This window comes from Amblyomma maculatum, chromosome 5 (genome assembly GCF_055883805.1).
Source record: "Amblyomma maculatum isolate TAMU_Amacu chromosome 5, ASM5588380v1, whole genome shotgun sequence".
Taxonomy (NCBI): Eukaryota; Metazoa; Arthropoda; class Arachnida; order Ixodida; family Ixodidae; genus Amblyomma; species Amblyomma maculatum.
In genome coordinates, this window is record NC_139348.1 from 40,879,340 (window position 1) to 40,906,918 (window position 27,579).

A 27,579-nucleotide genomic window follows, 5' to 3' on the forward strand; every position below is an offset into this window, starting at 1 on the left:
CCCGATTACTCGCTTGAATTGTAGAAATTGCTTAAACTAAACCCAATATTTGCAGCAAAACACTCAAAACAACTTTATCAAAATATGTCAGTTGCAAAAAAATAAAAAGAAATTAAGTTTGGTCCTGCCGCGCCGCGGCAAAAATGCCCAGTATTGGCCAATGAGGGCTCTCGGCGCTGTCGGTTGCGGCGGGCCGTACAAAACCTACGAAGCTCGAGCGCGCGGGTATGGTGGCGCAGTTTTGATCGCGCTCCGACATCGGAATCTTCTGTAATCCTTTTGTAATTGTAGGATATTGCAAGATATTCCGCTTTTCAAACTCCTTCCTTTGCTACAAGACGTTCTCATACGCGACCGAGTAAGTTCGGTGAGTGTCAATCGCTTCGCCGCAATCTCGTTCTTGTGTTTACTGGCTTTCGGCACGCATGATTGGGGAAAAGTAGTTCTGTAGGTAGCAGGGGTGGCACTGTCAGAAGATTCACCACCAGTTAAACAGGGCCAAGCTAGTTTTTCTTTGTAACGCTTGGCTACACACGTTCATGGGTGTCTCATTTCTTACCTCCATGCCTCTTTTCAGAGTCGTCATGGCGCCAGACGAACCAAAGGGCCCGAAACTTTCTTTGGTCGCCCAAATCGACGATATCTGCCGACGCCTGTTGACGAACACAGGCACGGCAGACGAAGGTGAGAGCTAATTTTCGAATTTGTGCCCAAAATTGTTCACATTGGACCCTGACTCATAGGACAATGCGCCTTTTTCCAGTATCGCACCCCTCTTGCGGCCGCCTGGCGAACGGAGTTTGACTGGACGGGCTGCCGAAAAATGTTTATTTTCAAAGCAGTAGTTGAGTGCAGTGTCTCGCCTATCCTGGGCAGAGACGCGTAAGTCATCTGTGGACACACCGTGACACTCCCCTCTCTGCCCCCTTTTAACCAAAGACAACAGGACGCTGGCGAACCTGGCCCTGTCTTCTCGCTTGAGGCGAGCTAGGGGAGGCGGGGACAATTCAGCGCGTGCATTCCTAAGACCTAGAAAATGCTGCTACTGCACGCGATTATTGTGCAGCAGTTAGTCGCATCGATGAAGCGAGGGATGTTTCCTGGAAAAGCACGTGCAGCGAACTCCTCCCCCTATTTTCGGGCAGCATCCCGGAAAAATGACGGCGGAGGAGGCTTCGCGCATGCGCAGCAAAGCTACTTGAAAAAGATCCGATCTGTGTGCTAGCTGTCACATGCATATTCATTTTCGTTTGGGGCGGCTTAAGAAAAGTAGCGCATAGTTTCGAGAACTATCATGTGATTTTTTTTTCTTTTTTTTTAATTGCGGCAAAATTATGTGTCGGGTCATGAATCTCTCTGATCTGTAGTAGTAGTAGTAATTTTGTCATGATATGCGGTGACTGAATCATTCAACTGCTATGGAGCTCTAAAGGTCATTTTGTGTGCATTTTTCAGAACTACTTGTGGAGTTTGTGCGCAATCAGGAAGAATGTCGCAGGCGTTGGCATGCCACTGTCATTGAGAAAGTGAAGTTGGAAGAGTTGGTCTCATCTCTGACTGCAGCCAACACTGAGCTGGAGCGGAAGCTGGCTGACACCAAGTAAGTTCTGCTATGGTCTAGCTATTCTTGGTGAGTCTGTCTTCAGTTGCTCTAGCTGCAGGCCCAGTGAAAGCTGTCGTGTACTCCAGTCGATTCTACGACTATTCTTGTAGTTCATCAGAAACACTGATCTTGATGACTTAATTAGTACCTGATATGTTGCTGGTAATTTTGGAAAGCAGTCTTGATCTGGGTTACACCAACTGTGTTTCAGAAAAAGGGCTGCATATATAGCTACCTTAAAGTCTAGATATGACTATATGTGATTATAATGAGTACGCTCTGTATTTATATATATATATGTCCCATTGGTTTAGATTATGCGTATTATGCTCGGTCAACTCATGGCAACTTGGTATAGACTTCTAGTTGAGTTCCAAAAAACACAACATACACACAAGCGAAGAAAACGGGCCCATGTGTGTGTGTGTGCGGTTTTTGGCGCCTTTAAGTTTACCAAATAGCAATGAGAAGTTTTCTTACTGAGTAATATGGGAGTTCAGGCAAGTTGATGTCACGGCTTCAATACATTTTTTGGTGTAGGTTAGTCTCTGTATCTTTACCCTGAATTGTGCTGTACATGATTTCAAACCCTAGAATTAGGTTTGAGACAAAGCCTTCATTGATTTGCAGGTCTTGTTTTCTTGCATTCTGAAGTTGTCACTTGCCCGCCCAGTATGCTTATTTGAAGCCATGCCTTTTTCCTTTGGTTGCATATCCTATAGCGCAAATTTTTCTTGGAGCCGATTAGATGCGTGCATCAAGAATTGAGGCTGCCACACCAAAGCAACCATCAGTTGTTTGAATTGTCAGCGGAAAGAGTGGGACAGATGTAAGACACACCACACTGGACAGTGCCTACAAGTTGACTGATGGAGGCTGGAACTTTCAATACATACTGCAGAAAATATCCAGGGGAAAAAAAATCCATTGCTATCACTGATTTGTTTTTATTGGTCTTATCGTTCGTCGCTGTGTGCCGTGTCCGTGGTCCCTCGTAAAAAAAAAATCTGCCTGCCATGACGTTTGAATTCATGTTACCCCTATGCCACGGGCAGGAGCTGCCAACTCTGGTCGCTCTTTTCATACGGGAGGGTAATATCAGAATCAGCCTGCCTGAACTGTTTGCATTTTCTTTACCCCTACGACACGCAGGCACATAGGGGAATAATGTAGCAGGCAAAAGAAGCTACTGCCGTTGCTTTCGCAATTGAACTAGGGTTGACCAGAGCTCAACCACAACTAATTTTTTCATTGTGCTGCGGAGGAGCAGATTTGGTTTTTTAAAGGTATAAAAACCACAGCACGCCATGAATAGAAGTGCAATATAACTGATGCATAGCTCTAGTTTTTATTTCAGGAAACAAGGAGACTCATACACCATGATAACTTCCAAAATTTTTTTTTGCACCACAAACTACAGCAAATGAGCATTGTACCTAAAACCCACCCAACACTGTCGTATACAGTTCGCCTAGTAGCATCCAGAGTGTGCTGTGTACTGGACTTCTGTGCCTTAAAGCCACAAAGCTAGCCCTACATCATGCTAGTAATTTCATCACTTGCCCCTTTCAGATATCAAACTGCTTGTACTATATTTTTTAAGGGCTCATCTGCGTGCGAAGCCTTCTAATCGTGCCTGCATTCCCTCTCCAGGGAGATTTTGCGGAGAGAGATACACCGCCGAGAAACCTGTGAAGAAGAGGCACGAAAGCAGGTAAAAAATTCTTGCTTTCTTGCATTTGCACGAGTGTGTGTGCACATTTGTCTGCATTCTTACTGAATTCTCCACTCTTCCCTTTCAGCGACTGCACATGCGGCAGATTCGAGACTTCCTTACAAACACGGCGGAACTGCCAAATGAGACAGCCGAGAAACTTTCGATCCTTGTGCCTGCCGATAAAGGGAAGCGGCAAAGCCATGACAACAGGTTGGCTACAAAATTGTTCACACATGCTGTTTTTAAGGGCCTTAACTACTATTTGTTTTCTCGACCTGATGAGAGGCATTTTTTTATAGTTTCACTTACTCTTGTGAGCATGACTTGGTTGTACATGCTGTTTCCAAGAGCAACAGCCTCTGTTTCTGCACACAGCACAAGGGTGAAAGACCTGGAGGCAACATTCTGCATATATATATATATTTTTTTTACTATTGCAGATAAAGCGCGTGCGCACACACTCTAGTCCATACTCCTCAGAGGTTCTTGTGATGTCACCATTACCAATATACATTAGCAGCATACAGAGTGGCAAATAGATGTGTTGTGCAGTTCAGGTTTTAAAGGAATGCACCTGTGGGAAATTCAGTTTGAACATACCAGTCACCGGTTTCATGCTGAGTCCTTATTGAGTGATTGATTGATGCTATATAGTTGCCGACTGCAAGCTTTATTGCTCTGCTTGATGTATTTCTTTAATAGTACATTATTTATATTGTAGAAGGTCTAATTTATGCTGTCGAGATCGAACAGCAGGGCAATCTAGACCAGAGAGGCTCTGCACGATAGCAATGCGACAGACTGTCTTCTTCGTCAGCATCCAGCAAAGGGTTCATCTTCTTCAAAATATATTTATCCTGCAGCTTAGACCCCTGGTGCAGCAAGAATGCAAGCACAATGCGTGAAATATCAGGTGGTGTTAAAGAGCACAAGGAAACATACTGTGCTGTATTGAATGCCCTGTCTAGAAGCAAATATACTATGTTGGTAGAGATTTGCAGTAGGAGACAGATTGGAATAGGAGGCAGCAAAGCTTGGGGTTAAGGAAATGTATTGTACTGTATCGAATTTCCCGTCTAGAAGCAAATACTATGTAGTTACAGATTTGCAGAAGTAGAAGGTAATAGGAGACGACAAAGGGTGACCTCAGACATAATAAATTTTAAACTTATTATTAGTCCTTGTGAAATCTATCCAACATAGAATGCCATTTCTAATTTTTACTGGTTCCAGCATGCGGCATTTTCAGCAGAGGCTTTTATGGCCCCTTGGATAAGTGTCTGGTCTGAAAGATTTAGTAGTGGTTGGCGGATAGGGATTAGTGGTCACAGTTGTGCCTCCGATGACTCTATCACACTGCAATAAGTTATGTGTTTCCAGCACCTGCAGTGAATGTTGTATTGACCAGCTTGTGAAGCTGGTCAGTGCACGGCTGGGTTTTTATATAGCTCGTGCATTTTAGGCTGCGCACCATTGACGAATCCGTGGGCTCGGTGCTGTCGCCTTCTGGAGACAGCTTGGACTGCAGCGATGATGGCGACTCTGACGCCAACAGTCCCTTCAGCTTGCCGGGAAAGCGTCGGTACAGCAATGTCTTGAAGGGCACGTCACCAGAAGCCAAAAAACCTAAGGCGAGTTTTTCTTTTTCAAGCATCTCAAATGCTGGCTCATCAATAGGACTTTGTTGGGCTTATATATCTGCAGTTCCTTATATTAGCAGCAAACTTACACTCTGCTGTATGTACATTTTTTTCTTGTGCACTTTCTTGTGCAGTCGTTTTTGCAGCTATGGCTATGTTGTGCAAGAGGGGAGCTTTCCAAAGTTTGCAGTGCAGTAGTAGTAGTTGTATAGTAGGGCTGGGCTAAAGGATGTAGGATGTAGTGTGTTGGTTAGTAAAGTCGGTAGTATGCAAGCACTCCCAGAGAGCATGGCCCCCTTCTGACCTGCTCATTTTCTGGATAATCAACCTGTTCCTTCTGTGTTAATATGTAATGTTTGCCATATTAACGCAGAATGATTACCGTTGGAACTGAGCTGAAGGAGAAAGGGTGCATTAATGTGATGCTGCTTGATTTTACCTCGAGAGGCTCCACTGTCAGTCGAATACATCGCAAGAGCAAAGCGGCAGGTGCGACCTCTCAAAGGAAGCCCCTCACAAAGCCAGTGGAGTTGACCGACTGTGGTGACATCACGGTTACTGCCCTTGTGGGCGATTCCTCTGCCCGAGGGATGCGCACGACAAACACACAGTGGGCCGTATAACAAGCATCTTTTATCTCACAGGGATCGTCGAAGTCGGTGCTAGGTCGTCGTCCGGGTGGCTGCGGGTCGTTTCCGTGGAGAGCGCCAGGAGCGAAGCAGGAACGAGGAGCCAGGGACCAAGCGCGGATGACGGCGGCGCGAGGCTTCCTTTATAGCCCCCTCGCGCGGGACCGGTTATCCCCGAACGAGCGGGGAGAGGGAAGGAGGCACCGCGCAGGGGACATTGGGATAGTGGCGCGGCCTTCGAATGTGCGGCGCGCACGGGCCTTACGGATACGTGGTGTAGGGCCCCACATCTTCCTCCCCCCTCAGCGTCCGACCCGGGCTACGCCAACAGCCGGGCCATGTCCATGTCCGAGCCCGGGTCGGCGTAAAATAGGGAGGCTTGTCGCCTGGCTCTGGCGGGATGCCCTCTCAGCTGGTTCGTGTGACGGGAGAAGCAGCAGGCATGGCGGGACCGTTCCGACTGGTCCCTCTCCGGCAGCGGCCACATCCTCGGGGTCACAGCGCAGCTGGGCTCGGCCACGGATACGCCTGGCAGCGGCCCTGAGCTACTGCTCTACATCGTTGACCCCTTTCCACGTGGCGCCGTGCTGGATGCACATTGCAGCAGGCGTTTCCGCCCCGGGCACACCTGGCTTCCTGAGGCCCGTACTCCAGGCCTGGGCAGCGGGCTCCAATCAAGACTCGTTGATGACAGCCAGCATGGCCGCGCTGGTCACAATGATGGGCCACAAACCACTACAAACTAGGGGGGTACCCCCTGTTTATGTGGCCCCTCCTGGAACCATGTGCTGGGTGCGGTTTCCCGCCCCAGCGACGGTGGTTCATCTGACTGCTGCAAAATCTTATCAGAATGCATTCTGAAAGAAGCAAAGACGTTAGACAAAGTAGTTCACTACCTTGGCCTTAGGTTATAGCGTCGGTTGCGAACCGGGTTGCTACCTGTACGCCTTACTTTTGGGGAGATCGCTGCATCGCTTTGAGCTTCCCCCGCTTCGCAGTTATCGTCCTTGCGAAGGTGGTAAGCTTTCAAGTCTGCGACGTGCACCGGACCAGCGGTTTCACCGCTCTCCAACAACCGCAGCTGGTAGGTGAGTGGCGTAGTCCGTGCCGTAAGTTCGAACGGTCCAACCCACTTGTGTGCTAGCGACGCGGCGAAACCACGTGCTGAGTTACTAAGCGGGTGCGTTCTTTTCAGTACCAAGTCGCCCGTGTTGAAAACGACGTGACGACGACCTTTGTTGTACTGATCCGCCTGCTCCATGCGCGCGACATCGAGGTTTTCACGAGCCGCGCGCTGCGCTGCCTCAAGGCGCTCGCGGAGCTTTGCCGCGTACTGTGTAAGCGGAGGGGGCGCGGGCCCCACCGCGTCAAGTAGGGCGTTCTCTAGCGGAAAAGCGATCTTTCCCAAAATTCAAGTAAGCAGGTGTCATACCCACCGACCTGTTCATGGTTGTTCTAGTGGCGAAAGCCAGTTCGGACAGCCGTGCGTCCCAATCTCTGTGCTGCTCGGTCGTCGCGACCAGCATACTCTTAACATTCCAATTCACTCTCTCGGTAATGTTGCTCTGAGCGTGGTAGGGACTCGTTTTCCTGTGGCGGATTTGAATCGCCCGACAGGAATCAACAAAGACTTTGCTTGTGAAATACGAGGCATTGTCTGTAATCAGGTCGGAAGGGAAACCGAAACGAGTGAATGTCTCCAACAGTTTCTCCCAAATCCGTTCTGACACAAGCTTCCTAAGGGGGAAAACCTCAACCCACTTGTAATAGTGGTCCGTTATTACCAGGATATATTGGTGCCCGCGCGCGGAGCGAGGGAGGGGTCCCATGATATCGCACGCGACCACTTGCCACAGATAGTTGCTAACTACCGGCTTCATCATGCCAGCGGGTTTCCCCGCCCGAGGCTTGGCTACCTGGCAAACAGGACATGTACGGGCGTAACCCAGCACATCCTTTCTCATACCTGGCCAGGTCGCGACACGGCATAACTTATTGTAAGTCTTACTGCCGCTGCCATGGCCTGCCAGCGCTGAGTCATGGAAGTACTGGAGGAATCGTTTCCGCAACTTCCTCGGGACCACGACTCGGAAGGGGGATGCAATCGCCTCTTCCTCATCAAGTTGGGGGATGTAGCGGAGCAGTAAGCCGTCATCGCCCAGCAGATACGCGTCGTACTTGCCCTCAGCGTTCCCGGTGCAAGCTGCACTACTCGCAAGCTCTGTCAGCACCCGCTGGCATAGACCGTCTGCTTTCTGGGCCTTAATTAGCTCTTCCCTACTGACCGCTACTCCCCATGACAGATTTCTCTCTGCCTCGCTTCTTGGCAGGCGAGTAGTCGCCGCCACCAGCTGCTGCGCCTTCTCTCTCTCGCAGCACCGCGCGGCAACTTTGTCCGCCTCCTTTCTCTCCTTAACTACGCAGGGCGCGACACTCGCGTCCGCCCTCTCCTCCTCTCCACTAGCGGCGACGCCGCTTTCAGCAAAGCTGGTCTGCGCCTCTTCTGCGCTTCTGCCAGCCTTCAACGGTGCGCGCGATAACGCATCGGCCACCTTATTCATGCTGCCCCGGCGGTACTCAATGGCGTACGCGTAACGTTGCAACGTCAGCGCCCATCTCGCGAGTCTGCCTGCGGGGTTTTTCAGCCTCTTTAACCACGAAAGTGCCTGGTGATCTGTCTGCACGGTGAAAACCGCTCCGTCTAGGTACATGTCGAACTTTGATAATGCAAACATTATCGCCAGGCATTCCTTTTCGGTCACGGAGTAATTCCGCTCCGCCGATGTGAGCGTGCGGCTAGCGAACGCGACAGGGCGCAGCTTGCCCTCGTGTTCCTGCAACAAAACAGCTCCTACACTGGCATCACTAGCATCTGTCTGCAAGACAAACGGCTTGTTCAGGTCGGGGAGGCGCAAACTAGCGGTGTTCGCTATCGCACGAGCCAAGGCAACAAAAGCGTCGTTCTGTTCCTTGCCCCAGACCCACTTCGAGCCTTTCCGCAACAGCTGGTTCAATGGCCTAGCGAGCTCTGAACAACTAGGGATGAATTGTCTGTAGAAGGCAACCATTCCCAAAAGCCTCTGCAAGCTTTTCACGTCCGTCGGGCAGGGGTAGTTCAGAATTGCCTGCAGTTTGTCATCGTTCGGTCTGAAAGTGCCATCATCATCCACAAATCCCAAGAGGTTCACTCTCTTCGATGCCAACTGCACTTTCTTTGGGTTGAGCGTTATACCTGCACGTCTCATTCTTTCAAGAACGGAATTCAAGTGAATGAGATGCTCTTCGAACGACTGTGAGAATATCACGACGTCGTCGAGGTACGCCATCGCATAGTTGAACCTTGCATCACCCAGCACGATGTCCATCAATCGCATGAACGTGCTCGGTGCATTAGACAAACCAAACGGGAGTCGAGTAAATTCGAAGAGCCCGCGGTGACAGGTGAATGCGGTTTTCTGAATGTCACCTTCCGCCACCTCAATCTGCAGGTACCCTCTGCTTGCATCCAGGACTGTGAAGAACCTTGCGTTCCCTAACGCGTACATTACAGCCTCGATCGGCTGGAAAGGGTACGCAACCGTAGGCGTCAGTGAGTTGAGCTTTCGATGATCAACACACAGCCTGACCGAACCATCTTTTTTTGGCGCTAGAACCACTGGGGACGCCCAGGGACTTTGTGAGGGTCTCACCGCGCCGGTATCTATCATCTCGTCAAGGGCGCTGTCGAGAAGCTGTCTCTTATGCGCGCTTAACGACCGCGGGTTACATCTGAAAGGGCGCGCATCACCCGTTTCGATCTCGTGCTGAAGCAAGTCGGTTCTGCCTGGTTTCTCTGTGAAGCAATCCGAAAACGGGAGTAAAGTTTCCACGAGCCTTCGGCGCTGACTACCGGTTCCTGAGAAGGACGCGATAATTGCTTCTAATGGGCTACCATTCAGTGTCGCAGGGGGAGCTGTCTGCCACAAAAGCATGAACGCTCGCTCGCTGAGCGACGCATTCCTGTTTGGGCGCGCTAACAAAGGGAATGAGGGGGGTGAAGGGGCTGTAGCGATAGCCGTTCTCCCCCATGTCAAGCACAATGCCTTCGCTCGAAAGAAAATCTCTTCCCAGAATAACTGGTATGACTAAGCCGGGCAGATAGACGAAGCGATGCCTCCGCTTCCTGCCGTCAAAACGCAGGACCAGACGTACCGCTCCCTCCGCTTTGGTCTTCCCTGCTGCTAAGCTCAAAGGGGTTTCGGCTGGCCTGACACGGATGTTACATCTACGGCAGGCCTCGAAAACATCATCACCGACCAATGACAGAGTTGAGCCCGTGTCAACGAGTGCCGAGTAACTTTGACCAACTAACCGCACTAGCATAAAAGGGCTCGAGCGCGACAACATTCCTTGCGCTCTACAGGCGAGGGGGACAAAAGCCTCTGCGCCCCCGGGGCGGTCGCCCGGTGACGCGGCGTGGGAGTACATTTCCCATTTTTCGCCGTGGCTACCACAAAATTCTCCCGCCGACGGCGACAGGCTGGTGTTACCAATTATGGCCGCCGGCGGTCCGCGTTTCCCTGCATACGCCTTGCTTGACACTCTCGTGCCACGTGGCCCGGCTGGTTGCAATTCCAGCAAAGCCGATCGTTCACCTGCCGCGCGGTCGGGGGATGCCGCGTTCCACGAAGCGGCTGGGGACGTCTTTCGCCTCTCTCCGCGCCTGTGCGGACGTCGCTGGCGAGCCCACCTCGACGCCGCTGCTCGAACGCGTACGGGTCAAGAGCGCGAGGAATCGCGGAGCCTTCTGCTGGCCTTTCCTGCCCTACCGTCATTACGTCTGTGCCTCTGGCGCGCCGCACGGAGTCTTGGCCTCCGGCCCAGGCGCATCGCGGCTCTAGCGATTCGGCTGGCCTGGGGGGTGGCTGGTAGCGCAATTCAGCGAGTAAATCCGCCTGTACTACCTTCGCTTCCTGTGCTAGGGCCTCAAGGTTTGCAAAACCACGTCCCCGCAAATACGGCTTGAAGCGCGGATGGCATTGCCTCATCACGCGCGTGACCTGTTCTAGATCGGTTGCCGTGGGATCTGCTCTCTTGTAGAGCTCCTGCATAGCGCGTACGTACTCGAGGAGGCTCTCCTCTGGGTGCTGTGTGCGCAACGCTAGCTCCTCAAGCATCCGGCGTTCGTAATCGGGCGGCAAGAACTCGGCGCGGAAGCGATCTGTGAAGTCTGCCATCGACTGGAAGGCCGGCTGGCAGCGTCTCCACCGCGCCGCGCTCTCAACAAGTGCCACGGGGATTACCTGCGCTAGCACCACATCGTCTGGGGAACCCAGTGCCGTCTGATAATCCTCGAGCTCTTGCAAGAACTCGTGAATTGACTTCACGTCCGTATAGCCGGAAATGGAGGGAACCTCTACATTTATCCGCGGACGCAAGACTGTCGCCGCAGCTGTGGCTTGGTTGGCGCTAGCCACCGAACCGAGCTGACGGGTGAACACCGATAACACTTCGTTCATCTGCCTCATCAGGGCGGCCGCATCTGTAACCTGCGCAGACTCTACCGCGTCCTTTACCTCACTTCCGGACGCACTGGCATCCGAAGCGGCGGCCCTATCTGGCACGTCTTTTCTCGGAGGCATTGCACTCAACAACTAAGGCCGCCCGGGAGCCTACGCGCACAAGACTACCACCTAGCCTGCATCAAGAGGCTAGTCACAAAGGCTAAACACTTCATAAAACTAACATATGCACAAAAAAAATTAAAACACAGACCGCCCGACACTAAAAAACACACACATAACCCAAAACAAAATTAAAACACTGTACAAACACTACTATATTACACTCCGCGTCATCTGCACACACGATAGCCCTAAACTCAAAATGGAGTCGCGCCTAACATACAAAGGACCGGCCCGTCGTGTTGCCATGCGCTGCCACGTTGGCAGAGAAATCGTCCACATGGGTGCTAATTCAGCCCCACGTTGGGCGCCTGTTGTGGGCGATTCCTCTGCCCGAGGGATGCGCACGACAAGCACACAGTGGGCCGTATAACAAACATCTTTTATCTCACAGGGATCGTCGAAGTCGGTGCTAGGTCGTCGTCCGGGTGGCTGCGGGTCGTTTCCGGGGAGAGCGCCAGGAGCGAAGCAGGAACGAGGAGCCAGGGACCAAGCGCGGGCGACGGCGGCGCGAGGCTTCCTTTATAGCCCCCTCGCGCGGGACCGGTTATCCCCGAACGAGCAGGGAGAGGGAAAGAGGCACCGCGCAGGGGGCATTGGGATAGTGGCGCGGCCTTCGAATGTGCGGCGCGCACGGGCCTTACGAATACGTGGTGTAGGGCCCCACACCCTTCACCTGTGATTTCACACTATCATCACTGCATAAGAAGTAGTTGTCGTGACAGCCTGGAAAGTCTCCTTTGAGGGGTATTCACAGCTCCATTCTTGAGTTCTGCCCGAGTACAAGACACAAGTTTGCCAAGAGAGAAATATTTAGGGGCGACCAATCAGATTAACGCGGAGGAAATGCAGTGGCATCCTTCTATTGCTCTCCAGTGCAGAGCATGTACTGCACCACCACGACCACTGGCTCTACTTGTGGCTTCACTTAGCCACCATCACTGCTATCCCCTCTCACTGAACTGTCATTGCCAAGTTCCTACAGCTGGCATTTTAAGATTGCCTCGCAGCTTTACACAGGTGCCAATGCCAGAAAGTTTTTGCTGCTCTTAATGCTCTTGCATTAGAGCAGGCTGCAAGCCGGACTAGTTAGCAGCAGTCTAGTACAAAAAATTTAGCAGCACACATCCAGTGCCACTACGCTCCAGTAAATTAAGCAACCACAGAAGAAAGTTCCTCGGTTTGGTTCATGGGGTCAGCATCCCAAAGGGACTTGGCTAGGACTACGAAGGATGCTGTAGTAGAGGGCTGCGGGCAATTTCAACAACCTGGGGTTCTGTAAGGCGCACTTACATTGCATAGTACAGATCCGATCATGGCCATGTTCGAACCCAGCTCATCGGTAAAGGACCCTAACCACTGAGCCAGTGTAGCGAGGGTTGGAAAACAGTTTTTCAAGAGGAAAGTTTCAAGCCCTGAGGGCATCACACCACAGCATTCATTTATTGATTTAGACATGTTAAAGAGTGGTTGTGGTTGTTACATAAAGGTTTTGCATGCAGTAATAGCTGGTCATACGATGGCAGTGAATATAAAAAAAAATTGTGGGCTTACCAGACATCTGGTTCAACAATTCTGCGAAAGCGATTACTTACCCTACACGATTACTTCATTCTTTTAGTCTTAACTAGATGCTTCACGCATGTGACATAGTTTTACTGAAGGCGAAGGTGGCCAGATTTAGATCATGGATTGCGAGCGGGTGTGTAGCCCCCTAGCTAGGGGTTGGCATGGGGAGGTGGCTGGAAGGGTGAAGGACCACTGGCTTTCTTTTTGAGCTTTGAATTCAATATCTCTTTTTCGTTCATGGGATGTAATTGTGTAGTAAGTGGAGGCCTTGTAAAGGTAGATGGGTGGTACAGTACACCACCTCTGGAGGGTGGAGTTGATGGGGTGGGTACTTTAGGGCACCTCTGTGGAGTAGTGCTAGGTGGTGGTTGGGGAAAGGAATGCAAGTTTAGATTGAAGTCTCATCGCTTCAGCTGGTGACCCTGCCTCAACAGACACTAGATTCTCAGAGGAAGTGAAAGGGGGGGGGGGGGACAAAAGGCAGTGCTTTTACAGTAAAAGTTAACTTCTGAATACCTGTTATGCCTTTGTATTGACAATCAGTTGGTTTAATTCTGCTGGATTATTTAACTGGAATTTGTGCCTACAAAAATTTCTTTTCCAGCTGAAATCTCTTCCACTTCCATCCCACTCATGTTCGACGCCGTAACTGAAAATTCCCCAAGTCCTATAATATCCAATTTCAGGCCCCCTTTTTTTTTCCTGCAGTAGCTTGAAAACCTCATCATTAAAAAAAAAAAAAAAAGTTGAGGGTTTCGAAGTTTCCCCGAATCTCTTTAAATTTATTATTTTTTTGTTGTTGCTGATTCTACTCTTTAAATGTTCGGAGAAAGGGAGATTGCCCCAATGTTACATTGTTGTTCCGGCATGCAGCCACTTCAAATGGAAACTTTTCCTACTGCAGTTATTGCTTTTGTTTTTGGGCGTTCTAGCTGTCTGCGAGCCAAAATGCCTGCCTTTGAAAATTTATACTGCTTCATTATTAGTTTGATATGCATAGCAGAATTTGCTCTCCTTTCACCTGATGCAACAATATTATCACTTGCTGTAAGCATGGCAGCTCAGGAAACTAACGCAACATTTTAGAAATCTCTTACTAGCATGAACCCCTGAATTTCTTCAGATTCTGCACTTTAATTGTATTCCATAGTTGTCTTGATTTCAAATGTAACCATAGATGCAAGAGTTTTGTGCTGTGCAGTTCTTATCCTACGTGAAATGAAATATCTGTTTAGCTTTACTGCAATAATAATAATAATAATAATTATTATTATTATTATTATTAATTGGTTCACAGGAAAGGAACTGCGCAGTATCTATCACACTTGTTCTGGGACACCTGAACCATGCCGTAGGGGAAGGAAGGTGGGAGTGAAAATGGAAATAGAGAAAGGTGCCATAGTGGAGGGCTGCTGAGTATATTCCACCACCTGGGGATCTTTAACGTGCACTGATATCTCACACACAGACGCCTTTTCGGTTCGCCTCCATCGAAACGCAGCTTCTTTTTTTTTTCTTTGTTAAGCTATTTACAATCTAAAGTCTCAAGTGAAGCGGGACATTGCATGCATCCTCTGTGCAGGCCCAAGATCAAGATGAAGCGCAGCCAAGTGGTGCAGGTGCAATTCACACCACCGTGCAGATTTCGAACGGAAAAGAATTTGTAGCAACTACCCGAGTGGTCAAGCAGCCGGAGATGTCAACCGCACCACCCCCGCCGGCAGTGGCGACGACTCCAGCTCCGCAACCGCCATGTGTGCCCACGGCACCCAAGTTCACAAGTGGTTAGGGAGGGTTCACAAGTGGTTAGGGAGTGGGGTTTAGAAAATTACATACACAAATAGCAAGTGACAAAACAAACTTAATTAACATGTAAATGCACATGTTTACATCTTAATTAACTGCATAATCCTTTTAATGGCATAAGGATTAGGATATGTACTCAATGAAAATCACACATGCCTACAGTGCCTCAATGCTGGTCTCATGCATTATTGATGTTCATTGCTGCCTTCCTGGCTCCATATAGGTTTTTGAGGTATGAGAAGGAAAGCATGATCTGGTTATTGTGCATGCTTGTTAAGCCCTAGGCATTTGAAGCATTATGCTAGTGCTCTCCGCAATGCACTTGAATAGTGCATTGGGGAGTGTGGATGTCAAATCAAATCTGTTTATGCACCACAATAGCAAAAAACATGCATTCAAGTTATCTCTGCCCTTTGCCTTGGCTAGACATGGGCTCATGCAGGAAGTTCAAAAAGCAATAGCAGGACAGCACTAAATTGTACATTAGTTTCATGCACCATGAAAATGTATAATAATTACAAAAATGAAAAATGAAACTTTCAAGGAATTGTACTATAGTTACAGAGATGATACTAGTAACTGTAGGCAAGCCCAATAATAATTATTAATCGAGTCTCATAATGTTCAGACTTTTTTTTTATTTTGGCTATCGAAAAATGACCTGTCTAGGTTCGCAGGCATTTTGTTCCAAATTATGGCAGCAGCATACACAATAGTTTTTTCACCATTATTATTGGAAGGTTAAATAGACAGCTGTAAAAATTTTATTCTACAAAGTAGATGGACAAAGCCAGATGAAGGTAGTGGGGTGTTTATATTACCACACAAGCCAGTTTGTCATCCTTCATAGCAATAAAAGAAAAAAAAAATGGTGCAATATTTAGATCACGAAACAGTGGGGCGGTTCTGTGATTTGCTCTGTGTGATTATATGAAGACCATTTTTTCTAATACTCTATTCAGATATATATCATGTTAGTTCCCAAGACTCTATAAAATCACATGGCTGTAGAAAATGCAACAGAGTGTAGAAAATGCAACTGCATACATTATAGTATTGTCATAATCCAGAGCATGTGGGAGATCATTTATCTGCAAGGAAAACAGCAGCGGTCCCAATACTGAGCCCTTGGTGCACCATACAGGGCAGAATGAACACCAAATACAGATTTTTTGATTTAGCGTATTGTTTAGAGCAAGAAGGATAACTGGAGAGAAATTGCTTAGATGGACCTCCAAATCTTTATGGGTCAAGTTTTGAAAGCTCTATATCATGGCTCACAGTGTCAAACGCTTTATTAATGGCAATAAAATATGCCAACTACATACTCTTTGTTATTTAAGACTTCGTTAAATTCAGTTTAACCTTGTACAGCTGGGGAAGCTGATCTATGTTTGCGAAACCCATGATGGTTACCTAATACGACATTGCAGTTACCTATCTAGAAAGCGAGTGAATCGCTTAACCACTAATTTCTTAAATATTGTATTAAGGGCACTAATTATTGATGTTGGGTGTTAGCTTTAGATGTCATCTTTACCACCTGATTTGTATATAGAAGTGACTTAAGCTATTTTGAAGGCGTCTGGATAAGTTGATGCGTAGAAGGATGTATTAAATAATTTTGAATAGTGCTCTCTGAGCTCCTCTGCTAATTAATGACGAAAAGGGGGATGTTATCTCTACCCGGTGATCTTCCTCCATCCATTGTTTTGACAGTGGAAATTATTTTGTCACGAGTAATGTTGTTATAAACGAGTGAGTGAGGGATGGGATCTGGGTGCTCAGGGACTAATGTCTGTATAGCCTCTGCTGAAAGTGAGGAGCCCTAAAGCGCATAATGAGGTTCCTACAATGTCTCTAGAAGTCCCGAATTTTGAGAGTGGACATAGTTGATCTTATCTTCACAAGATCTGCAATGCTGGCATTGTGTAACAAGCCATGCAGCATGTGTCAAGAAGCAAAACCCCATGTCATACTCTAAACTTTGAAAACAGTTGTACCTTGTAGAGAATGAATGCTGGAATTGTCTCCTCCATCAATAAAAAACTGTGCCAAACCAGGATCAGCGCCCAGCACTCCGGTGGCCCAGCGGCGGGCGCATGTGGCCGTGGGTGCCGCCATGTTCAAGCGCAGCAACTCTGCCGAGAGGCTAGCAACGCGGCAGCATACCTTTGTCACCAAGACGGCGATCATGAGGGATGCCACCTGTGGCCAGTGCAGCAAGCGCATTGGCTTCTACAAGACCATGTTCAAGTGCAGTCGCTGTCATTCGGTGTGCCACCCGCAGTGCAAGGACCAGGTGGGTGCACATGGCTCAATGGGGGCCACCCTGGTGCTGCACCAGGGGAGCTTGCGTCAGCTGGGTCTTTGTTAAGCTTGCTTAATATTTTTACAATTTCCCTTCACTAATTCTTCTTTTCCTGTCTTTTTCCCTCCTCTGCATGTGTAGGTAGCCAACTGGTTAGCCTGGTTAACATCCTTATTTTGCACAGCTCTCCTCCTTGTGCTACAAAAAATATTTAATTGTTCGCATTGATTTATCTGCGACATTCTAGTAGAAATTAAGAAGAAGAAATGGACATGGGCAGGACATGTAGTGCGAAGAGAGGATAACCGATGGTCGCTGAGGGTAACAAACTGGATTCCAAGGGAAGGAAAGCGTAGCAGGGGGTGGCAGAAAGTTAGGTGGGCGGATGAGATTAAGAAGTTCGCAAGGGTCAAGTGGATGCAGCTAGCACAGAACCGGGGAGAAATATGGGAGAGGCCTTCGCCCTGCAGTGGGTATAATCAGGCTGATGATGATGATGATTGATGTGCACAACATGGTTATGAGAGGAATGCATGCTATGTCCTGCCAAGTTACGATCGGTGCCACACCGTCACAAATGAGCTGTTTTTGCAGTCTTCGTACAGGTTGCCTTTTGCTTGATCATGTTACAGGGCCACGAGTGCAAGTGCCTTTTGATGCATGGGAACTTTAAAGTGCATGCGCTTGCTTTCTATTTATTGGTTTCTACAATTTGCACGATTGGAGAGTGCGTGGCACAGTTAAGGTTTTTGGCTCATCGTCTGGGGCTGTTTTATGTATACCTATATAGCCGGTGCATTTTCCGTGCACAGTTGTCATGAAGCATAGTGGTCAGACTGCTCACATCTCATTGCTACATGACATCATAAAGATGCACCCGGGCATTCCTTTGATGCCCAGGTACTGATGTACTGCTACGTGTGATGCACCTGTTTGTCTCATCTCGCATTTTTGTGCAGTGTACTACAGTTAAATCACTTTACAAGAGACACTCGGTTATAAGAGACACTTGAAAATGGTTTGGTTGGTTTTCCTATGTCTGCCACGTTAACAACATTGCATACAAGAGACATGGCTACAAGAGACACTCGGTTACTAAGGACAACTTTTTCATGTCCCTGGAGTAAACTCTTCACTATTTAGAAGAGACATAACCCAAGTGTGCTCATGCAATGCAGCTGATGTGTACCGACTCGTACATGATGCACTTCAGATTCCCTTAGCTAAATTCTGTTCCATGTTAACATCCTTTTTGTTGTATATGTCAGGAACTGAGAAGGAGTGCTTCCTCATGATTGGAAAGTCAAAACGACCCTGTTATTTCAGCCACTGGCATCGCATTAGTGCCACTTACGAAGCAAATCGAAATGCATGAATGACATCCAGCATTTTTAACTCCTCGCTGTTAAAATTTGATCATAAGATGAAAGCTCAGAATCCTGATGTTTTTCTCTTTGTGGACAATGCTTCTTGCAGCACTAAAGTTCTCGTGCTCAAAGCCACTTAAGTTATTTTTTCCCTCTAAACTCCACACCCTACCTTCAACCAATAGACAAAGGGATTATGCACTCTGTCAAGTTGCTGTACAAAACAAGGTTCGTAGAATGCCTGTTGCTCGACAGGCAGCAAGACTGAACAATAGTAATTGATGCAAAGTTTGCTGTTCAGGTGATTTTAGGTGTCTGGAATGGTCTGAGAAGTGAAGCTGTAAAAAACTGTTTCAGACAAGCAGGATGCAGTGGCATGATGTAAGAGGGCCCACATATGGATACTGCGGAAAGCTTCCTTGAAGATGAAGCTTGGGCAAGCATCCAAGAGACTGCTGAGGTAGCAGAATCTCTTGAGGAATTCGTATCTGCTCATGCAAATCTTGTGTGCTCCCAAAGAGCTTACAGACTGTACAATTCTCGTGCAAGTAAATGGCACACGTGTCATAGAGGATGACTACGAGGACATTTCAGAGAAAACGTGTCAGCACCTGAGGGTGACGAGCATGTAAGAGTGCTTCAAAGGTATTAGAGCAACAGGAAGGCTTGCAAAGTGAAGTGCTTCACCTGCAGAATTTGGGGGAAGGAATACACTCTGCACTCACAAAAATACATTCTAGTATGAATAACTTCTTTAAGCTTTCCTGAACAATTTCCTGTTAATGCATGTGAATGCATTTATATGCTGATGTGCGGTAAACTGATCAACACAGTGCTTTTAGAATTTTTGGTTACAAGAGACCTTGCTTAGAAGAGACATCTTTTTCGGGTTCCTTGAGTGTCTCTTGTAACGAGATTTTAAGTCTTCACACTTAAACCTTCTCTTCTCCCAGGTTTTCTATAATTGTTCATTTTAAATTAAGACGGTGCATATTAGTATACTAAATTAATTCACTGCTGTAAGTCTCAGCGCTGCTGTTTCATGAGGGGTTCTTAAACTGGGTTTCGTGGAATGCTTTGGCTTCTTGGAAGCCTTTTCAGTCATTATTGCTGCATCTGACCATTGACATAAGTCAAGAAATGCAAAGCGTCTGAGCACCTTTAGCAAAGTCTATGCTGCCCTGATGCCAGTTTGTGACTGGCTCAGCTGCATGTTCTTACTTGATTGATTTATTTTCCTTTTCTGCTGTGCTTAAGTACAAGTGAGATTGGCAGGAAAACAAATCTGTTTGCATGGTTTGCCATGAGTTGTGCATGTTTATTTGTCAACATGTGTGTGTGTTGGGCAACCCACTTGAACCAGGTACCATTGCCCTGCATTCCACCGTGTGACACGCCCAAGCGCCACCTCATCTCTGACTATGCACCCCGCGATTCGCCCATGGTGCCTGCTCTGGTGATCCACTGCATCCAGGAGGTGGAGCGCAGGGGTTTGAACTCTGTGGGCCTCTACCGGTGGGTGTTCACCAACGCACTTGTATGCTTGGCAGTAATGCCTGCTTTCAGTTAAGAGCTGTGATTCGCGTAGAGCTTGAGAACGCATTGCCAAAAGCCCCTTGGAGGAGGTTCTTTAACAAAGCACATTAACCTGTGGCGACGACTAGGCATTCACTTGCCCTTCATCTGATGGCCATCTGCAGTGAATCACTATAAGTGCAAGGAAGTAGACGTGAACATTGTGACAATGCCAGGTAGACAGTATTTGGTTGGGTGGCCTTCCCTGGGGGCCATTTGCCATGCTATTCTGAAGCAGTACACACCTGTGGGGATTTTGCGAACTGCAAGAGTTTCAGTTCTTAGTTGTTGCTTTTTCTGAAGGCTCCCATGTTCACACATAGACACCCTATTTGCTCATAAGTAGCATGAGATATCAAGGGCTTCAAAGAACATAAGGAAATTTTTTTCATTTGCACTTTTTTTTAGATCTGTGCCAAGATTAGCGTTGATTAGAATACAGTCCATGCTGAGGCTAACGGTGATAATCCCTCTCCTGATATTTATATATTTTCACCTGCTACTCTTGTACAAAGCAGACCTCTGACAAGTATTAAGAATCTTGGCGAGTCCCGGATCGAATTGATTTGCTATACTACTTTTGTATTGCGGTAACTATACTATCGCGAACCATTCACGTTAGTAATTGCCATTTCTAAGCTACTGCAGCACTGTTCAAGGTATGTTTGAGATGTGGGCCGTTGTCTGTTGAAATTGTGTTGAAAGGCTGCATGGGCTACGGCATCAAAGTTTTGTTCTTTGTACAAATTGTGTTCGCTTTTTTTTTTTTTTTTTTTTTTTTTCCAGGTGTAAAGACTAAGTGAAGAAATGGCATTTTATTTTTTTCTGCCACCCAGCTTCTACTTTTTTTCAGATTTGACAATTGCTTTTGAGAATGAATGCAGTACAGCCTAGCCTCGAGGACCTGCATATAATTAAAAAACCTTGATGCCATCACTACCATGTGTTGCTGATTACTGATCAGAGTGAAGGCTAATTACTAATGATCAAGCATGCCTTCTTCTGACACCCAGGGTGCCTGGTGCAGAGAGAGAAGTTCGTGAGATAAGGGAAAAGTTCCACTCGGGCAAAGGGCTTCCGAATTTGGTAAGTGTAATGCTTGCCGAATAGAAATGGAGCAGCTGGTTGCCGTATAATTATCTGCATTTAAACTGTTTTCTTTAAGGGTTTTAACCACGAAAGGCAACTTTTAAAAGGAGTGTGAAGTTTGCAAACATCTTCCTTTGCAGTTACCACTGTTGCCTCAGATAAAAAAAGAATAACTCTGAGAGTTCTGCAGAGTGTTCTTGTTTCTGTCTCTGTCGGCATCTCGAATACCTACATTGCTCTTTTTTCTTTAGTTTGCCTTGGTTTCCACCTCTGTCGATATTAGAGTCCTAATATGGGCGTGTAACCCTTAACAGGTGTGTCTTGCCTTCTGGAACTTGGTACGAATTTGGTTGCTCCTTCTTTTTAATGATGGGAAATGTAAATCGTTGCATTCAAGTAACCAGTGGCAAAGACTTAGACTTGCACTCATGGTCACGTGCAGAATTTAAAAAATATGGCAGACGCTTAAGCTCTTATGCTTAAATATGACGCTTAACAGGTGTGTCTTGCCTTCTGGAACTTGGTACGAATTTGGTTGCTCCTTCTTTTTAATGATGGAAAATGTAAATCGTTGCATTCAAGTAACCAGTGGCAAAGACTTAGACTCGCACTCATGGTCACGTGCAGAATTTAAAAAATATGGCAGACGCTTAAGCTCTTAAGCTTAAGGATATGACGCGATAGCGTTATTGACTCCCATCTCTGGCTCCCCTTTGCAGTTCTTTGTTCCCGTATGTATGGTAGTTCCTTTAATCTCTTCATACTAATACCTTAATCTGTGCCTCTGATATATCACATATAGCATACAGTTCTAAGCTAGCACATTTTCCAGCTCTTAAGTAGATATACTAGCCTGTCTGCATGACCCAGGAGCAGCGTGGCATCGAGGAGTCGTGGAAGGTTGATTCCTATCCTATCTCAAATGAGCAGCGTCAACTTTGTGACATCATGTGGTCTCATTGCATCATACAACTTATCAACTAACTATGTTAACTACCACCTGCCCGAGCAATGCACGATTCTTCACTCACAACAATGCCGGATCTTCTGCAGAACAATGTCGCATTAAAACTACTATATTAAAGAATTTTGCGCTCGCTTATCGCCATTCACCTCTTTAGCAGGCTGATGTACAAAATTGGAGTGAAATAAGTTAAGCAGTAGTTTATATCTCATTTTGCATTTGTGAGTGTACCACAGGGGACATGCAATTCAGTTTGGTGTTGCTTACCATTTGACTGCTGAAACAAAGATTGTGTGAGGGAAAGAATTGGATTATAAGTTACTTGGGAAGGTGAACTACACGTGGTGATACATGTATACTGGTGTCTTGTACACTATTCCAAAAGGAAAAAGCCCCACCACGGTGGCACGTTGGTTAGGGCACTCGACTCTGAACCTGAGGTCACGGTATCGAATCCTGGCCGCAGTGGTCGCTTTTCAATGGAGGCAAAAAGCAAGTTGCCTGCTTACTGTGCGATGTCACATTAAAAAAAAAACCAGGTGATTTAAATTATACGAGCCCTCCACTACGGTATCTCTTGTAGCCTGAATCGCTTTGGGACGTTAACCCACATAAACCGAACTAAACTATTCTCGCTGACATCTGCCCTTCTTGAAATGCAGAACTAGCATCACTCCAGTTTGCACTGTGTGCCTAGGGATACATGGACTACTGTCATTGTTATTTTTTCCAGTCGAAGGCTGACATCTATGCTGTGTGCGGCGTCATCAAGGACTTCCTGCATTCCCTGAGTGAGACTCTCATCACCAAGTCCCTTTGGAAGACCTTCGTTGAGGCAACAAGTAAGATAATGCTTTGTTGCATTGTTAGGTTTGGTTCTTGAATTTGCTGAATAAGCCACGAAATTTCTAATTGTGCAGATAAATTTTTTCTCTCGATCGAGTTTCTGTGACAGCTTAATCACTTTCCTTTGTAGCCATGGGTTGTGCACGGGCAGGCTGTGTATTGTAGCTGTGAAATGCTTACTGCATTTTGAAAAACATCAGGTATCGCTCGAATCAATGCCAACTGGCTACTTATGGTCTTTGAGTTTTTTTTGTTGCATCAGACTTAAAACTGTGTTTGGAAAGTTTAATAGTCCCGCATAAATAGCCTTCTGGCAGCCGTGATCGTGAGGGGGTATGTAAAGGTGTATACACTGCCACCATGGCAATTTCACACAGGCATGACCAGTTAGTGGCAACTGGAACCTAGAGTAAAGTTTGACTGGTTACAGTGGATATGAGAACTTATCGCACTCCTACCACTGTGTTACGCTTCTTCAAATCATTCAGATTATGGGACAGTTTGACTCTAACACAGTCAAACATCAGTGGCGAGTATGGGCATGGCTGTTTGGTCACAGCAGATACCAACCTCTCCACTAACCCTGCATTTCCATTGTCTTTTGTGCTCGGCTATACTAACTGCTACAAACTAGTCAATATTTGCACATGCTTCCCTTAGTTTGATTTTTTTCTGCATATGTAACTGAATTTCTGAAAGATTGGGTGCCTCAAAGAGCTCAGTTTGCTTTTACACAATGTAAACCTGATGTCGGCTTCATTGTGAATCCTTTACACACACACTAAAGGCTTTCTACCTCCACAAGATGGCCAGAACTATTGGTAGCACCCATACAAGTTGGGGAAGCATGTGTAGAGTTGCTGAATGGTCCTCCATAATTGTGGAGTGCAGTACTGCTTGCATGAGTATACGATCTACAGGGAGTTTATTTAGGACGCAGAAGTATTGGAATGCTTCTACAAAGGACAAGGCCATGTGGACAGTGGTTATATATAGTACACAAGTAAAGCAGCAGAATGCAACTGGACTTTGAAGTGCACTCTTTTCCAGCACCTCCTCGGCACAGCCCATAGCTGCTACACCGCTGCGAAAAAAGAGCTGTATTACTTGCACTTTTGGTGTGCTTTAGCAGATGGCTTATGAATTTAAAATTTAATTACAATTTCAACTTAAACTTAAAAGAAATAGGATTGAACAGGTAGATGCGTATGGTAACGAAAAGCGTTCAAATTAAGTTGAGGACAACACAGCGAGGTATGAAATGCAAAATGATAGGTATAACATTAAGAGAGAGGAAGCGTGTAGAGTGGGTCAGAGAAGTAACTCAAGCTACTGACATTCTGATGGAAATCAAGAAGAAATGGGCGGGACATATAGCGCGAAGAGAGGATAACCGATGGTCGCTTAGGGTAACAATTGCGAGTCCAAGGGAAGGAAAGCGTAGCAGGGGCCAGCAGAAAGTTAGGTGGGTGGATGAGGTCAAGAAGTTTGCAGTGGTCAAGTGGATGCAGCTAGCATAGGACCAGGTTAGTTGGAGGAATATGGAAGAAGCCTTTGCCCTGCAGTGGATATAATCTGGCTGATAACGACAATGACTTAGATTTGAATCAAGTCTAAATTTTTATGCTTATATTTGCCAAAGCCCTGCCCACTGTTATGGATTATGGATCCTGCTTTATCGGTGGTGGATGATGGTGTTGCATATTCACGCATGCGTCTACAAGCAAAACAGCCAGGGGTTAAAAGACTACTATTAGAGACTGCCTGGTGCCTGCTGTCCTTCTGTAGATGGCTCTTTCTGCTAGATGTACATGGAGAAGGAAGTGGTGGTGGGGGGAGGTGGTATGTTAGATCCCCCACTCCATCAGAGTACTTGGGGGGGGGGGGGAGGGGGGGGGGGCTTCTTTGGCCCTCCAAAGACCCTCATTTTGCCTGGCTTTAGCATTCAGGCAAGCTCTGCAATGGATGGTCCCTTGGGGTAATGAAATGGATTTCCCAAGAAGGAAGCATACCAGAGGGCGGCATAGTTAGGTGGGCGGACAAGATTAAAAAGTTTGCAAGGGTAGGCTGGCCGTAACTGGCATAGGAAGGGCCGTTTGTCCAGTCACAGGTGCAGCTGGGCCATGCAGGGCTGGAGGGCGAGGACCGGATTTGGTCCACCTGGCAAGCGGTGAGCCAGCTTCCACAGGCCAACCGGGACACCCTGGCCGCGCTCGTGCTGCACCTGCAGACGGTGGCCGCCCACCCCGAGACCAAGATGCCTATTGCCAACCTGGCACGCATCTTTGCCCCCACTGTGGTGGGCTTCTCTTTGGGCAAGGGCGCCCCAGCACCCAGCATGCTTGGCGATGTGGAGCACCAGAACCGGGTGAGGAGGGCAGCAATTTTCGAAGCCAGCATGTGGTCCAGAGTAGCAGTGAGAGGTGTGTGTTAAAAACTTGGAGTAAGGTGTGTTGGTTTTGGTTGCATAGTTCACTGTAATGCAGCAAGTTATGAAGTTAAAGATCGGTTTTTACTATATAACTATACTTGGCGTGGCAACTTGTAAGGCAGGGTAGTGAGGAAACATTGAGCCAATACTGTTATGCCAACAGATAAAGTTGTAGCCGCTTGTGCCTCGCCTGGTGAAAACTGCACAAGGAAAAGGCGCTGTTGGCTGGGGGCATTGAAACTTCCCTAGAAGTCCTGCGGAAATCCATACGAGTTTTGAATGCCCACTGGATGCAGTCACATGCAAATTCCAGGACGTGACAATGTTTTGTCAATGGAATGCATGAAATAAGTTTGAACACTGAAGTGCGCTCTGCATTAATATTTCGACAACACCTGTATGTTTTACCGCAACTGCCATTAGTCGCAGACCTCGTTCAGTTCTGTTAGACTAGGTGAGGAAATGACATATAGCTTTCAGAATTGCCTTCCTTCTATCAGTCTGAAAATAGTCTTATAAACAGAATTATAAACAATGGCGATTACCTATGCTCTGCTGTTAAAAGTATGCATATATAGTGCTGCAAATAACGAGAATCAATTGCTATTCACTTTGTTTTCTCTGCTTTGGAGTGTGCGTGATTAAGACATCTCCAAATTGGTCTTGTTCATTTTCAGGTGATGGAGACACTGCTGTCCATGCCAACAGAGTACTGGACCAGTGTGGTGGATTCATGAAGCAGTGGATGCTTCAACACTGCTTAGGAGGCATGCCCGGTTAGTTCTATCTAGCAGACTCTGGGTAAAAGTACCATCACATTTTTCTCCCAGGTCAGATCTCCATGGTACTGCTATGCATCACCTAGGCTCTTCTGTGGTGTTTGAACGTGATCGCCATGTGCTGACTTACTTTCACCAAGAGTGTTGCAGAGAGACTAGCAGCTGTTGAACTCAGTGGAAAAATGGTTGCTTGCATACTGGTATTTCTTTTCCCCGGATCATTGGTCCTATTGTGCGGTATACTGTGTTACGCATACATAGTATGAGAGACAAGAGTTTGTTGAGATGTTTTTTGCATTTACTTTTTGTAACATTGGCAGTTCTCAGTGCCACTGATGTTGTTTGCAAGTTTTTCTTGCAGTGGTATTTGCTTCTTCTGTTTCATAATGACCCACCTGAACAGAATTGCTTTTAGAAAACCCTCTACAACAAGTTTGAGTGTGAAGTGCCACTTTTGAATGCTCACTACTAGTTGTTTGCTTCTGCAACTTGCAGGTGCTGTCCTGGCCTGCAGATGACCTGCTTTGGCTTTTATTTTATTTTATTATTTTAAAAAGAAAATATTTTTTTACGGCGCATTTTTTATCCTTGACACCTTGTGTGTATGCAGTGCAAGATTTTAACCTCTGTGCGTAGCACAATGTTCTGATGATCTAGTCCAAAGACCTCTCTGTGTTGCTCACTTAACAGCCACAAAAGATGATGCATCTGTTCTTTGCCTCACTGTGAGCATCTGTGAGCACATGATGCACCTGTTGCCCCGATTAGTCACGGCTCTCGACTGCTGAACTCAAGGATATGGGGTCACATCCCTTTTTTAATAGAAGAGAAAAGCAAGATGTCCATGTACTCTTCAGTGTCAGTGCGTATTCAAGAGCCCCAGGTTGCCAAAATATCCGGAGCCCTCCACTAAGACATCCTTCACAGCCCGAGTCACTGTATGGTAAAAGGTTTTAGCAAACTAGTCAGAACCTCTGTATATTGGCGCGAACTACTCCAACCTTTATTTCTTTCTACTAACAGCTGTCAGCGTGCGGCTTTCTCACTCTGCTGGTAATGTGCATGACGACCTAGGTAATGCCACAAAGATTCTGTGCTCTTTGTTCACAGTGTCACTTGGACATGACATTGTCACATTGTAATGCAAAATGCACCAGGATTTATCTAGAAGGATCGCAGCCACACGCAACTGCCTCCACATTGTTCCGGGCTGTTCTAGTTGCCTTAGGTGGCTTTATCTCTGCATTTCCTTGGCGACGTTGAATTCAGCACTGCCAGGAGCAGCAGCCGTTCTTTAGTTTGTTGATTGGTGAGCACGTTTGCTGATATCACCACTATGTTGCTTAGTTCCTTGTGGGTGCAAGTCAACCTAATAAAGAGTCCATTTCAGTGCTGCACCAGTCTGTTAATTTTTTGCCTAATACCACGTGACAGTGTAGTGAAAATTTTAATAAACTAGTCTGAATACTGCACTGTTCACTCACTGACTGCCAAGAATGATACATCTGTTCTTGGCAGCAATTCTTTCCCTTCTGCTGTGTGTTTTTACTGCAATTTCTTTACTGCTTTCAGTGCAATTCTGTAAGCAAC

The 27,579-nt window shown here is 47.0% G+C and overlaps 1 protein-coding gene across 3 annotated transcripts; it reads left to right on the forward strand.

Moving 5' to 3' along the window:
• Window positions 1-162: 162 nt before the first annotated feature.
• LOC146188128 (rac GTPase-activating protein 1-like) lies at window positions 163-27,454 on the forward strand. 3 transcript variants are annotated; one of them, XM_084603654.1, is made up of 15 exons: window positions 163-225; window positions 292-367; window positions 578-684; window positions 1,456-1,600; window positions 3,257-3,317; window positions 3,406-3,530; window positions 4,783-4,951; window positions 14,404-14,605; window positions 16,691-16,929; window positions 19,669-19,820; window positions 20,894-20,966; window positions 22,667-22,775; window positions 24,909-25,202; window positions 25,888-25,986; window positions 26,485-27,454. In XM_084603654.1, exons 3-15 carry the CDS (start codon window positions 585-587, stop codon window positions 26,505-26,507), a joined length of 1,791 nt encoding a protein of 596 aa, XP_084459780.1. In that variant the 5' UTR covers window positions 163-225; window positions 292-367; window positions 578-584; the 3' UTR covers window positions 26,508-27,454. The 3 variants fall into 3 exon arrangements, with proteins under 3 accessions (XP_084459780.1, XP_084459782.1, XP_084459781.1); XM_084603656.1 differs by adding an exon at window positions 764-882 and having other exon boundaries at window positions 177-367; XM_084603655.1 differs by having other exon boundaries at window positions 179-367; window positions 24,909-25,147.
• The last annotated feature ends 125 nt before the right edge of the window (window positions 27,455-27,579 follow it).

Bases quoted from the DNA above. Each gene is read 5' to 3' on its own strand.
- LOC146188128 (XM_084603654.1), top strand. From the start codon at position 585: ATGGCGCCAGACGAACCAAAGGGCCCGAAACTTTCTTTGGTCGCCCAA. The intron at 3,318-3,405 runs GTAAAAAATTCT...CTTCCCTTTCAG, and splicing joins AAGAAGAGGCACGAAAGCAG to CGACTGCACATGCGGCAGAT. The intron at 3,531-4,782 runs GTTGGCTACAAA...CGTGCATTTTAG, and splicing joins CGGCAAAGCCATGACAACAG to GCTGCGCACCATTGACGAAT.